This window comes from Mustelus asterias, chromosome 16 (assembly GCF_964213995.1).
Source record: "Mustelus asterias chromosome 16, sMusAst1.hap1.1, whole genome shotgun sequence".
NCBI classification, from domain to species: domain Eukaryota; kingdom Metazoa; phylum Chordata; class Chondrichthyes; order Carcharhiniformes; family Triakidae; genus Mustelus; species Mustelus asterias.
In genome coordinates, this window is record NC_135816.1 from 49318414 (window position 1) to 49331831 (window position 13418).

Genomic DNA, 13418 nt, shown 5'->3' on the forward strand with positions numbered 1-13418 from the left:
TTGTGACTTTTGTCCTATAAAAATCTGATGGATCATCAGATTAGTAAAAATGGGAGCATGTCAGGGTGTAAGAGGTCAATAACTTTGCAAGAATTTTAAATTGTTTTGTTTTATTTGCTTTAGGTTACACGAAGTTCGTATTCAACCTTCGCTAACCAAAGATGGCGTTTTCTCGGCACTAAAAATGGCAGAACTGGAATTTCCCCAGTTTGAAACCCTGCACCTTGGATATGTGGATGAATTTCTATTACAGTGTAAGGATCTGACATTGTTTCTTCTCCCTTCATTGGTGTGAGTCAGGACATGATTATGTTCCATCAATGGTAAATAATTCAGCTAAGTTTTAGTTGACTTACTAGCAATGGCAATGGTACTTATATGGATTTTTCTTTATAGATTATTGAAATGATATAATGTACTTGAAAGTAAAAATCTGAACTATGTTGACATGATTTACTTTTCCCTATTTTCAGGTAAGATGACGAATGCTGAATTAGTGAAACATGGTTTGGCAGATGTGGTAGAGAATCCCGGTATCATTACAGACATTGGGATGAAAGCAGTAAATGAAGTATTTCCTTGCATCAAATACCTAGTTATTTATAACTGTCCCCATCTACATAATGCACATAATTGGATAACAGGTACAGCACTGATTTTAAAAGGTATTTTAGTTATGTGTCATATATAAATGTTTCTTTTTGAATATGTTACTCAGATTACAACAGTCTGAACTCATTGCAGGCCGTGTATGTAATAAGGCCAGTATTAATCAGTTCAGTCATTTTAATGCATGTTCACGGTTTTATTTAAAATTGTATATCTCCAGACTAATGTGCAAAGATGTGCGGGTTAGGTTGATTCGCCATGCTAAATTGCCCCTTAGTGTCCTGAGATGTTAAGGTTAGGGGGATTATTGGGTAAATATGTAGGGATATGGAGGTAGGGCCTGGGTGGGATTGTGGTTGGTGCAGACTCGATGGGCTAAATGGCCTCTTTCTGCACTGTAGGGTATCTATGATCTAATTGAATAATCATTTGAAACTATTTTCAAAATTATGGTTTTCAAAGTGTAAGTTGATAAGATTCATAACTAAGGAATACTTGCATTCCTGGTGCACTCTAATATCTCGAATGTTACATTAAAAACATATACTGGATTTTTTTTGAAGTGTGGTGACATGCATTGGCAAATATTTCATGATTGTAAATGAAGAAACATGACTTCTTCCTCAGCTGTGTTGTCTTGTAGGAATTCCTGTTTATGTAATTGTACAATCTGCACACACAGATCGAAATTCAAACTACAGTAAGCAGTAATAAAAATGGTGCATAAATTGAAAGGAATGCCAAAAATAACCATTAAACTCTTGTTTCATCTGTCATCTCAGTCCATCTCTCTCCTGATCAATGATCTTTTCTTAATTCTTTCTTCTGGGTTAAATGTGGCCAATCTGGTTGCTCAATTTATTTGGTACTTTAGCTGGGAGATACAAAGCCAAACAATGTGGCATTACATGTGGCCAGATTCGGGGATGTCATTGTGCTTGTGACATTACGGGGCAGGGACAACAGGGAATATATTGACATCACTAAGAGTATAACACAGATTTGTGAATTTGCTCAGAGGAGTAGCAGCCAGAAAATAACCATCAATAACAGTACATAAGAACATTAGAAGTAGTGGGCTAGATGTCCTGCTCCACCATTCAGTACAATCATTACTGATTGACTTTAACTCTATTTCCCCGCTGGCTCGCTATATCCTTTGATTCAGTGGGACCAAAAATCTGTTTATCTCAGCCTTAAATATATTCAACCAAATCACTAGAGTCGTCAAAGATGAGCTTTCTTTTTGTGCATACGCGCACTCTGGTGCATTTATTTAGTTACCCAAAAGAAGCACACTCCAGTGGATACCAGTAATACCAGAATTTGGAGCTCTTTTCAGATCTTGTCCTAAAATAGTTTATCTCGGTTAAAATGTATCTAATTTTCACTTGTCAATTTGAAGAGAATAGTGTCATTGTACGTTTAGGTTTAAATTATCTCTCAGGAGTGAGAAAGAATCCCACAATGCTGGAGATATCTAGAGTTTTTTCTAATTCAACACAAGTAAACACACCAAACACACACATTTAATATATTGATGGTTATTGATGGTTATTTGCTCACTTGTGAGAGATCTTGTTGCATGCCCCACCACTGATGCATTTCCTGAAGATTGTTTCCTGAATTGCCTGCTGTTTGTAGCAATCAGGCCCTAAGGAGAATTGAAATGCACCAAACTGCTAGTCTGAGAAGAGGAACATATCTTAAATACCAGTGTATCCAATGACGCCCATTAAGGAACGCTCTTTTAAGACATCTCTCACCCTGTTGATAGGACACAAAAAAGCTTGTCATTCACTCCTGATATTGAATTTCCATCCTGTCTCAGTACAGTACTCCCTCTTTACGGTGTTGGAGATTGTGATCAATCTTCCTGTCCTCTTTAAAACAAAATTAATTTTTAATTGTATAACTTTGTATACAGAAGAAACTGGTTTTGATATACCAAGTACCATGGGATTTTTATTATTAGGTGGGAGGGATGCTCCAAGACAAAAAGGACGCTTGCTTTAAATTAAGATGAATTGAAATATATTCTGAATATAATGTGATTTTGTTTCTTTACTTTATAGACCATTCACGGTGGAGTCGCTTGGTGGATCTTACACTCGTTCGTTGTCACGCAATCAAACTGGAGTCATTCAGTCAGTTTGTAGAAATGTTGCCAAGCTTGGAGTTCATTTCGTTGGATCAAATGTTCCGGGAACCTCCAAAGGTGTGCTTTGGATTGCGCAAAAAAATGAAATTTATTGATGACATACAAATTACTGTCATAATTGTTGTTAACGTACATTTTCTTTTATTGTAAGTCCTCTTGTGTGCAAAAAGGAGCTGATTTCCAAGCGAGTATATTGTAAATTTGAGAGTTGGATTTGCCACCGTTCTATCTATCTGACCACCAATAGCTTCATGAAGCCCCAGCATTCGTTTTGGTGGAATACCTATGAAACAATGATCCACTTTAGTGCATTTTTTTTTGCAGGGTAGGGAAAAGAGAGTGAGCGAGAGAGAAGAAATAATCACATCCAACTCCAAGATCATGACTGTCAATAGTTTCTCTCCTAGGTCAGGCTATCTGAGTTCACAGGCATTTTTATTGTCAGGAAAAAGAAAGGAATTTGCCTATGGGTTGAAAGATTTGGACTTTGCTAAGATTATGTTTGCTGTTTTTGATATTGTGAGAGTAATGTTCAACTATTTGTTATATTTTGTGCTACGTTATAGCTACAGCGTGTGTTAGGAGAAAGATATTTTATTTTACAATGAATTATAACCAGTGTATTGCAGTTGCTGGCAGATCTAAATTTTATTGATGCTTCTGCCAACTTCCTTACATTTCTCGTGAAACAAAGAAACTTTAGAATGACACTGGTAAAATCACTCTTTGCTTATCTATCACGTCAGGGATGTGCTCGTGTAGGGCTGAGTGCTGGCACAGGAATTGGTGTTTCTTCTGCTCTCGTTAGCAATCAGAATTCCAACAATGATAATGATAACCAAAATAATCACGCCAATATCAATAATAACAATAACGAGGAAAATGATGCTCGACAAGAGAGAGCAGCAGCTGACCTTCCAAACCCAGTGAATGGTAAGTTTTTAATGTCCTTAAAGACATTCAGAACTCCTGTGTGATGAGATCTCAGTGTCACCCTTTAATTGTCCATCCTGTTGCCTGTTAGATTTGCTTGTGAAATTTACTTTAAAAATTGTTACTTATCAGCGGAAAAAAAAATGTCCTCTTTCTATACAATGTCCAAACTGCTGGAGTCTTTATCTGTTGCTAAATGGAGATTCCACTAAAGATTAACTGGTCAAACATAATTATTTAGAAGAAACTAAATGAAGAGCTTTGGGAGTTGTCTTAGACAAGTGAGCACACTCTCGTAATATGTTTGACAATATTCCAGAAGTTGGCAAGAAATAAAACTGTTTCCCTAATACTGGTAAATTCGTACTGCACTGTGTCCACGCTGATACTTCATTGAAAGTTTTGCAAAGTTTTTCTCCTTTTGTCTTCCTTCCCCTTCATGCCTAGTATTGAAAATTATGTGGAGATGCCGCAAATGACTGGCTTCTGCCACTGTTCCTTCACCTGATTTGTAAAATTGATATGCAACTAGTGCAGTTTTACTTTTCCCTTTTGTTAAGAAAATTTAGATTGTATGAAGGAAGTTTTTTTTGAAATATTATGGAATGAGTACATGCCCTATTGTTTCAGGGATGGCATATTGGCACCATCAGACCAGATTTATTGCAAACTGTCATTTAAATAAACTGCATTTGATTTTCACGGATTTTTAAGTATTATAGTGGAGTTTTATTCATGATGCTTGTGGACCAGTGATGCAAGCTATTAAATCTAGTCTTGCTTTTAGATATAATTTTTTGTGGGCATTTTGCTTTTTCAGAACAAGGGCTCCAGGAGGTAGTTCAAGAAAGTAGACCAAATGGTGCTGAATGCAATTCTGACCAGAGCAGTGGACATTCTGTGACACCTATGGATATAGATGAAGAACAAGCAGGTAAAGCGTGTGTGTGAATAAGATGGTTTTATTTGTGAAAGCTTGTCTTATCACTGTGGTGAGTTGCATCACCATGTCCCTGTAACTGCATTGTCTGTCCCAAGATGTTTCTGAATTTTAAAGTATGATCTTAAACAGTGCTGTTAGACGGAAAGGTTTGTATTTGTAAGGAAACATAGTAGTAAAATAACTTTCTGATGACTCCGTGTTCACTTGAAGGCTTTTTTAAACTAGGTTACTGGTAGTTGGGAAGAAATGGCAATCAATGGATTAGTTCCTTTGTTTTGCTTGTTCTTGGGATGTGAGCGTCACTAGCAAGGTCAATGTTTACTGTCCATTAATTGCCCTTGAGAAGGTAGTGATGGAAAATGCAGTCTGTGTGCTGCAGTTGCTCGGAAGGGAATTCTAAAATTTTGACCCATTGATAATAAAGGAATGTATGTCCAAGTTGGGGTAGTGCATGACTTGGTGGGGGTGTCCCCATGCACCTACTGTCTTTGTCCTAAGTGGTGGAGATTATGAGTTTCAGGTTTGCTGCCAAAAAAGCCTTAGTGATTCCTGTAGTGCATCTGCAGACAGTTACTCTACAGAAATCGTGCAGCCATGGTGCAGAGACTGATTGTTTAAATCAGTGGATGGGGTATCTCTCAAACAGGTCTTTTGTCCTGAATAATGTTGCGCTTCTTGTGGTGATGGAATTTACCCATTTATATTTGCTGCCCTCTGATGACTGAAGATGTAAAAGCAATTAAACATAAATATGCAATTTACTTTGATTATGGCTAATTATTAGATATGCTACACTGTCTCTGCAAGCACAAAGCGAAGTTGTAGATTTCAGATAGAATCATTGAATCCAGCAATGCAGAAGGTGGCCAGTCGGCCCATCGAGATTGCACCAACTACAATCCTACCCAGGCTCTATCCCCATAACTCCATGCATTTACCCTAGCTAGTCCCGCTGACACTAAGGCAATTTAGCATGCCAATCCACCTAACCTGCACATCTTTGGACTGTGGGAGAAAACCGGAGCACCCGGAGGAAATCCACGTAGACACGGGGAGAATGTGCAAACTCCACACAGACAGTGACCCAAGCCGGGAATCAAACCCGGGTCCCTGGCGTTGAGGTGGCCGTGCTAACCACTGTGCCATCATGGTAAGATAGCATAGTGAGGATATCTTGGGATTTCTAACAGCCATTACGTAGTGTTGTGCACTACATGGTGTAACTAACTTTAAAAATATAACTGCTGAGGTTAGCGTAGTTTTAAAACAAAATTCACAATAGAAAGACTGGAAGAATAGGGATTAGAGTTTGAATTGTATGCTTGAAACATATGGAGACAATAAAAGATGATTTTGTTTTGATTGCAATTCAGTTGTTGCCGCTGCGACAGCTCTATTTGTTTTAACTCAGCAGATGTTATTGCCACATTTGGCAGGTGAATTCTGCTCGAGTAGTCATTTTGACTCAAAGTTGACATTGAAGGCTGACCTCAGAAAAACAACTACCAGTGTGGAATAACTTAGTGAGTTGATTACTTTGATAGCTTCACTTCCCCTGAGTGGAATAAATGAATTTTGAGTACATATGAATGTTCACCTTGTTTTGTTAAATGTTTGCTTTTTTCGTCTTTGGCAAAATTGTAAAAAGATTTATGAAAAATGAGAATATGTAATTCATATAACAGGTTATTGTGTTTCTGATGTGCTTTTATGCAGATAGGTATAAGGGAACATGAATTAACTTCTGTAAAAGTAATATGGTCTGTTGGTTATAGAAATGATTGTTGCTGAACCCAACCTATCTACAGCAGACCTGAATTTTTAGCAAAGTGACGGTATAGCTTATAAATATTGTTGAGACTTTTGGAAAAAAATAGTATTTAAAAACCAAAATTGTAGCACTGATTTTGTCAGTTTGATTCCCTGTCTTAACAGTGTCCAAAAAATACTGTAAAATGTGACAATGAGAGAATAAATTGAGTGCTTTTTAAAAATATCCTTAAAGTTGACATTCCCAATGAGTACTAAACAAAGGACTGCCAAACCTATACAAGTTAATAGTTAGGTAGCACTTGAAGCATTTTATATACTTTTGACTTCCTACTTTAGAAAGGATATGAAAAAGGTACAGAAGACATTCACAAGGATTATGCCTGCAATGGCATGAAGTGCTTCAGTTACGAAGGGAGAGTATAGAGTCTGGGACATCTTTATCTGAGCAGTGAAGGATAAATGTTAACCAGGACGCCAGGATAATATCCCTGCTCTTGTAAACTGCCATAGCATCATTTGATCCATCAGAAACAGCAGAGAGAAATATAACTCAATTGGCCTGAATTTGCTGTCAGAATAATGAAACTAATGATGTTCACTGTCATGTATGCATAAATGGTGGAGCAATTTCATGTGAGGAACAGATATGCGCCTACCCAAAAGTTGCTGTCCAAGTTGCCCTGCCCTGCTAGCTTTACCAAAATGGTATTTAATTGTCTGCTTCACAATTGCCACGCACTGAACATTAAAGTCATTCTTTTTTATGGTAGCAATGAACTAAAACCACCTTCTAATTACATTTCTCTCTGACTTTCCTTTGTCATTCTCTCTCTGTGTGTACCTGATTTGACAATTTCTCGCTATTTTTGGTCCTTCTGTGTTTAGTTCTTAATCCTGTAATCTTATTTGTAGGAAGATACCCTGGTGTTCACTTGGGTTCCAAGTGCTCCATTTTTCTTCCCCAGCATCATTATAACTTCGTCCTTCTAGCAACTTCGTGGGCAAAATTTCTTTGAGTTGGAGGATTCAAGGGAAAGGCAAATGCTGTTAGATGCCCTGCTACAGAAAATTCCAGCCCATTATTTCATTCAAGTGATAGAACCTCTGAATTCTCTCATTACTGCATTGAAGTGTCTGTGGAATAGAGCTTAAATCCACAACTTTCTGACTCAGATGAGTTTGCTAAGGGTAAATAGATTGAATTGAACTCAATCGTACTCTAGTGCACTGCACCACTCGCACTTGTTTATATTTAATGAGGATTCTGATCTTCCTGAACCATGTGCAAAATGATACAATGCACTAGCGAGCAATCCATTCCCCAGGCCCCCATCCACATTGCTGCAGTGCAAGCCCCCCAAAAAGTGTATCAGTACATACAGAGCCAAATGTTGCTTTCTCAACTGGTGGTCCTTGAGAAGGTTTAAAGCGATCGATCAAAAATAATCAAAGACATGATGTTTTCCATTTACAAATGAGGATCTATCTTTGTCCCAAAATCAATTGCACCAGGCTAGTCCAACCCATGGCCCACAGGCCACTATCCAGCCTTTGGACGCTCTTTGAACTATGGGTAAGTTTGAAGATTCTACAAGGAGCTGCTTCTCCAATCATAGGCTGTTTCTCTCCCACATTTTCTGCTGATAGGCTTGCTAGTGAGTTTTGTCAGCAGCAAGTTTGGGAGAGAAACAGTCTGATTGGAGGAGCAGATGGCAGTGTGAAGGTGAATGGTTTCACAGCACACAATCTCTCTGCCTTTGGGCAGTACTCTCTTTCTTTTGTCCTCCCGCATAAACTCAAGATGGTGCAACAAGTCAGGAGCCATGAGAATCAGCAACGTCTGCCAAGTTCCCTGCCCACCCAGAAACTTGCACCAAGTCCCATTCACCCATGACTCCTTTAAACCTTAACCTACATTTGCTCCTGGCCCAGCAATGCCTAAAATCTAATTCTAATCCTTGTTTTCAAATACCCCCAAGTTTCTCACCCTTCCCTGTCATTGTAACCAGCTCCTTTATTACAAGTCTCCAATCTCTGCACTTCAATTCTAACTACTTGCGCAGCTGAGTTTTAATCCACTGGTACTGGCTCTGCCTTCAGCTCCTTAAATTCTCAACAATGGAATTCACACCATAAACCTCTGTCTCTCTACCTCACTGCTCTTTTAAGACAAACACTTTTACCAAGCTTTTGGTCACTTATTTTAATATGTGGTTCAGTGTCAAATATAATTTGATAATGCTCGAGATGATTTAGACCCTTTAAAGGTATAATATAAATGCGAGTTTTTGCCCTCCAAAGTGAATTTGTCTGTAAAACACTTTGAGAAGTGTGGTTAAGGTGCTTTCTAAGTGATACGTTTTTTTTGTTCTGAATGCTGATATGTTTGCAGATTTGGGTCTAGAATTTTGCATTTGGTTTGTATTACTTCTGTTGAGAGAAATATGTAATATTTTAGGACCAAGTGGACTTCAGCCAACTGTGAAAGTAAAACCAGTGATGGTACATGATTCAGACAGTGAAGACGAGGATGAATATAATATGGATACTTCTGGGAATCAGAATGGAAATGATCCTGGGGATAATTATTCAGATGGTGAGGAAAAAAAGAAAACTACAGCTATACTTTGTGAAAGTTCTGGTGAGTGCTACAATTCTGCACAATGATGCACAGAGCACTACAGATGCCTGTGTTAAATTTTACTTATTTCCAAAGTATTTGATTTTAAACATCAAGCTGTTAGGCAATTGAAAATTGATAGGACTCTTCAACTTGTGTAACTATGCCAAGCAAAAGCAAGTAGTTTCATTTTGTACACATTCTGGGATAAGTGACAAAATATATTAAAAGGTGGAACCCAATTCTAATCAGAATGTGATTCATTAGTAGCAACTGTATATCGATTCATTTTTTTCATGCATCTGAACGGAATAACTTCTTTGTAATAATGAAAATCCACTAACTTGAAGTGAAAATCTGCTCATTTCTATTGGATCAGTAAAATACATCTTGCAACATAATAGAAAATTGACATTTCCACTTGGCCTTTGTACATTAAACTCCCACCCACAAACGTTTTTTCAATACATTAAAATCCAATCTTAAAACCATAAGACATAGCAGAAGTGAGCCATTCGGCCCATTGACTTTGCTCTGCCATTCAATGAGATCATGACTGACCTGATGTGACAATCCTCAAGTCTTCTCTTTTGCCTAATTATCTGAGAGCGGTCACTCACAGAACATTTCTAGAAATACTCTGCCAGCCACAGAAAAATACGTTTTAGCAAGTTAGAAGATCTTTTTGATTGACAATTGAATTTAACGTGCACTCTAAAAAATCTAGCTAGAGTTTCATTTGTCACAGCTTTTCATCTTGCCTGTAAATCTCATTCATTGTGATACTTTGTTCCTAATTTATTTTCCCACCTTTTTCCCAAAGCATGTTTGGAGGTTTTATATTGCGTTTTGGTGCAAGTCTTTCAGCTGATTTTCTGTAATATAATTTCCATTTATTTTGTTCTTCCCCTCAATTGCATTGGATATCAGCTTGTTTTGGTCTGTAAATGTTATTTTTTCAACATTAATAATCTATATTTTTAATATACATGGTTTGGAACAGTTCTGACATGATGCTCAAGTAATTCAATTGTTTCATAATGTTACACTAATACTATTTTATTTCACAGGTATTTGTGGTAAAGGCAAGGCCCCACTACGGAAGAAGAGCCCAGTTAATCAATCAGGTCTGCTAGCGCCATCGCAAGTGGAGGAAAGCAGTTGTGAGAAAGGCTGTCAGGTGACCAGTGAACAGATAAAGGCTGATATGAAAGCAGCTAGTGATGTCCCAGAGAGGAACAGGAACAAAGATGTTTCTTCTGGAACTGGAACCTGTTCTGCTCCTTCAAGAACAGCCAATTCAAGCACTGTCCCATCTCCTCAGTATATAGAATCTAATAGGACAGCTGCTGTGAACGGAGGGTGCAGACATTGTAATACAGCATATTCATCACATTCTGGTAGTGGAATTCATGCCTGTTCATGTATTTCACATACAATTGGAGACTCTTCAGACAGTAATGAGGGAAACTCGAATAGTTCAGTTCATGCTGGCTGCATATGCAACACCTCTCAGGTAAATGAAAGCAGGACAGGTGAATGTGGTGAGGGAGATAAGCCTTCCACAAGCAGGGCATCTGGTAACTGTGATTTAAATGGACACTGCACCACAGATTCAACTGCATCAGAATTTCCACAAAGGAAATCTTCCACTTATGCACAGGGACAACTAAATGTTGAAAATGGGAGGACTAGCAGCAATGATGCCAGAGATGCAGAGAATTCTGATCATCATTTCGTTTGCTCTAAAGGAGCCCAGCATGAAGGCTATCCACGCAGACCTGTGACAAGAGCGAGTAGCAAATATAGCCAGGTCCCATTAATCACTGAGCCAGGTAAGAAGTACGTGCGAGTGTAAATATTTTGCAATACGTAATACTGAACAATACATACTGTAATGTATTGTATTAAGTGCAAGGAAAATATGAAAGTAAGTTATTAGACATTGGTACATAAAGCAAAATTGCACTCCATCAATGTCCATTACCAAATGGAAAAATATTTGCTTTCACTATTCACAAAGAGTACAAATAATGTAAAGCTAATGCCAGGAAGGCCAATCAACTGTTTTTACATCTTTGATATTTGATAAAAAATCAGAATAGGTTATTTATAAAGCCTTGCAATATTTTGTTAGATGACACTTAGAACATAATGTAGCTCAGCACATCCTGCTTTCAACAGTAAATTATATGTCGGAAAAATACAATAAAAGGAAAACAAAGACTTCATGATTGCAGTTTAAAGTGTTGATGGGAGGCTTACTTTCACTGGAAAAAAATATGGAAATGGGGCATGAATCCGTTGATCAGTAGGTTGCTAGAGGTGGCGGTACATTAATTTAATTGATTGTAGACTATCGAATTAATAAGGCTGAAAAGATGAGAGATTAGAAAAGCATTGCAATACCTCCATTCCAAAATTGTACTCCAGAAACAAGATGAGTATTTGCTTCAGTACATATGATGGTTATATCCATTAATTCATATTCTATATAATTCTTTTATTATAGTCAAGTCCCTACCTGTATTGATATTACTGTGGTAAATTACCATGATAGGTCACAAAACCGCATAAGCATAAACAGGGGAGTCGATTATTGAACGTGTCATTGAACATTGGTTCTTTTGCTGAACTGGACTATGGCAATTACATTTTTGAAATGTAACTGAAATGGTTTGCGTAATGTAGATTGCAATGTTCGATCCATTTCCAAAGTTTTTTGCCCAGTTGCCACTGATTCTTTCGAGATTTTCAAAAATTTTGGAATTATTTAAATTCTCCTCAATTTACAAACCTAATCTATGCAAATTATGCCTGCCTTTTGGAAGGAACAATTTTTGCACATTTGCTTCTTTGTAGAAGCATAGTTATTGACCTATTGTGCCTTTATAGCACGCACAAAACAGTTTAGCCAACATTTAAAAAATTACCCTTTTGTCGCAATTCCTATGATTGAAAGAAGGCGATCCGTGTATTTTTTTTCCTTACTGAATGTGCTTTAATGAAACTATCAATAAGATGACATTGCCTTTAGAATTATAGCATATAATGAGCTAATCTGGGAATTAATTTGCCAATTCTTTGTGCATAACCTCAGTGTTTGCATAAAACTATTCAGTAAAAGGCTCAGAAGGATTCTGGTAACATAACTACTTTGTTTTTTTCAGCTGTCCCATTTCTCATCAAGTGAGAAAGCAATACTAAAACTTGAGTGCAATAGAGTTGATGAGCAGTACTACTGAATGAAAGGAAACATACTTTTGCTCCATTAGTCCTCATTTTAATCCATGCTGTTTTGATGAGGGAAAATTGGATCATTGCCCTGCGAGTAGATTTTGCAAATCTCATGGGTTGGGCGAAGAACAGCATTGACTTTGTTACTTGGCATTTGTCAGGAATGGGGATGATGAAATAAGTAACAACCTCAAAGGGAAAAGACTACCTCTCTGTCATAGACATAGAATGGGGACAGACCTGTGCATTTTTCCTTCCAAAGCTGTTGTATCTATTTCAACCAAGTAATTTACTGCAGAAAATGGGAATTCATTTCATAAATCAACAGTTCCCAAGTATGACGTTTCATCAGCTAAATTTAGCTCCTGACTTCCTTGGACTTTCTGTTGGGCATTTGTGCCAGTGAAAGTGAGGTGAGACAAGCCAAGCAATGCTGTCCGGCCCCAGCTGTACTTTGGCTTGGGCTTGATTGTCATACTGACAGTCTGCTCCTCAGCCCCTCGTTTGAAGGATAATGGTGCACTCCAGAATTTTCAGATCTGTCAAAAAAGGCATTCAAGCAAAGGTTTATGTGGTGTCAAACTGAAACCCTACTTGAATTAAAATGAAAACATAATGTTGGATATATATAGTGGATTGATCATCTGAAAAATAAAGCAAGGTCCATGTTTAACCTTTTTCTGTATCGGTGGCTTGCTTTCCTTTAATTTTAGTTATTTTATTTTCGATATACAGCATTTTGTTTCAGTTTTCACCCACACATACCATGTGGCAGTCCTTCAGCCTGTAGCTAGATCAGTGAATCTTCTAATAAGCTTCGAATCCAGGGTGGCCAGATATTTGGCAAAACTTGTCAAAGCAATTTGGCAAACTGATTAATGAATGTTTCAACTAAGTTTTAGGTTATGGTGTTTTTAAGTTTGAGCATCTATCAATAAATTTAGAAATTGATTTCACACTGCTCCTTGGTAAGATATTGTTGGGAACCAGTTGTGCAATATGCATTTGCAGAGCTCCACTCACTGGCTTCTAAGTGCAGGTTAAATTTTAATGAAGCGTGATTAGGAGTGCCTGTGCTCTGCTGCATTGAAACAATACAGATATGTTTTATATTGCAGTCACTGTTTCTGTATCTTGCTGAC

General features: G+C 37.6%; 1 protein-coding gene across 7 annotated transcripts in view; it reads left to right on the forward strand.

The window, feature by feature from the left end:
- The window catches only part of fbxo38 (F-box protein 38), a 56333-nt gene that overhangs the window by 25304 nt on the left and 17611 nt on the right, over window positions 1-13418 (forward strand). For all 7 annotated transcript variants that reach the window (XM_078231074.1, XM_078231069.1, XM_078231068.1 and 4 more), the window contains 7 exons: window positions 124-254; window positions 474-644; window positions 2685-2827; window positions 3517-3703; window positions 4524-4637; window positions 8878-9060; window positions 10110-10874. In XM_078231074.1, the coding sequence (XP_078087200.1) occupies window positions 124-254; window positions 474-644; window positions 2685-2827; window positions 3517-3703; window positions 4524-4637; window positions 8878-9060; window positions 10110-10874 (1694 nt within the window). The remainder of the gene's footprint in view (window positions 1-123; window positions 255-473; window positions 645-2684; window positions 2828-3516; window positions 3704-4523; window positions 4638-8877; window positions 9061-10109; window positions 10875-13418) is intronic.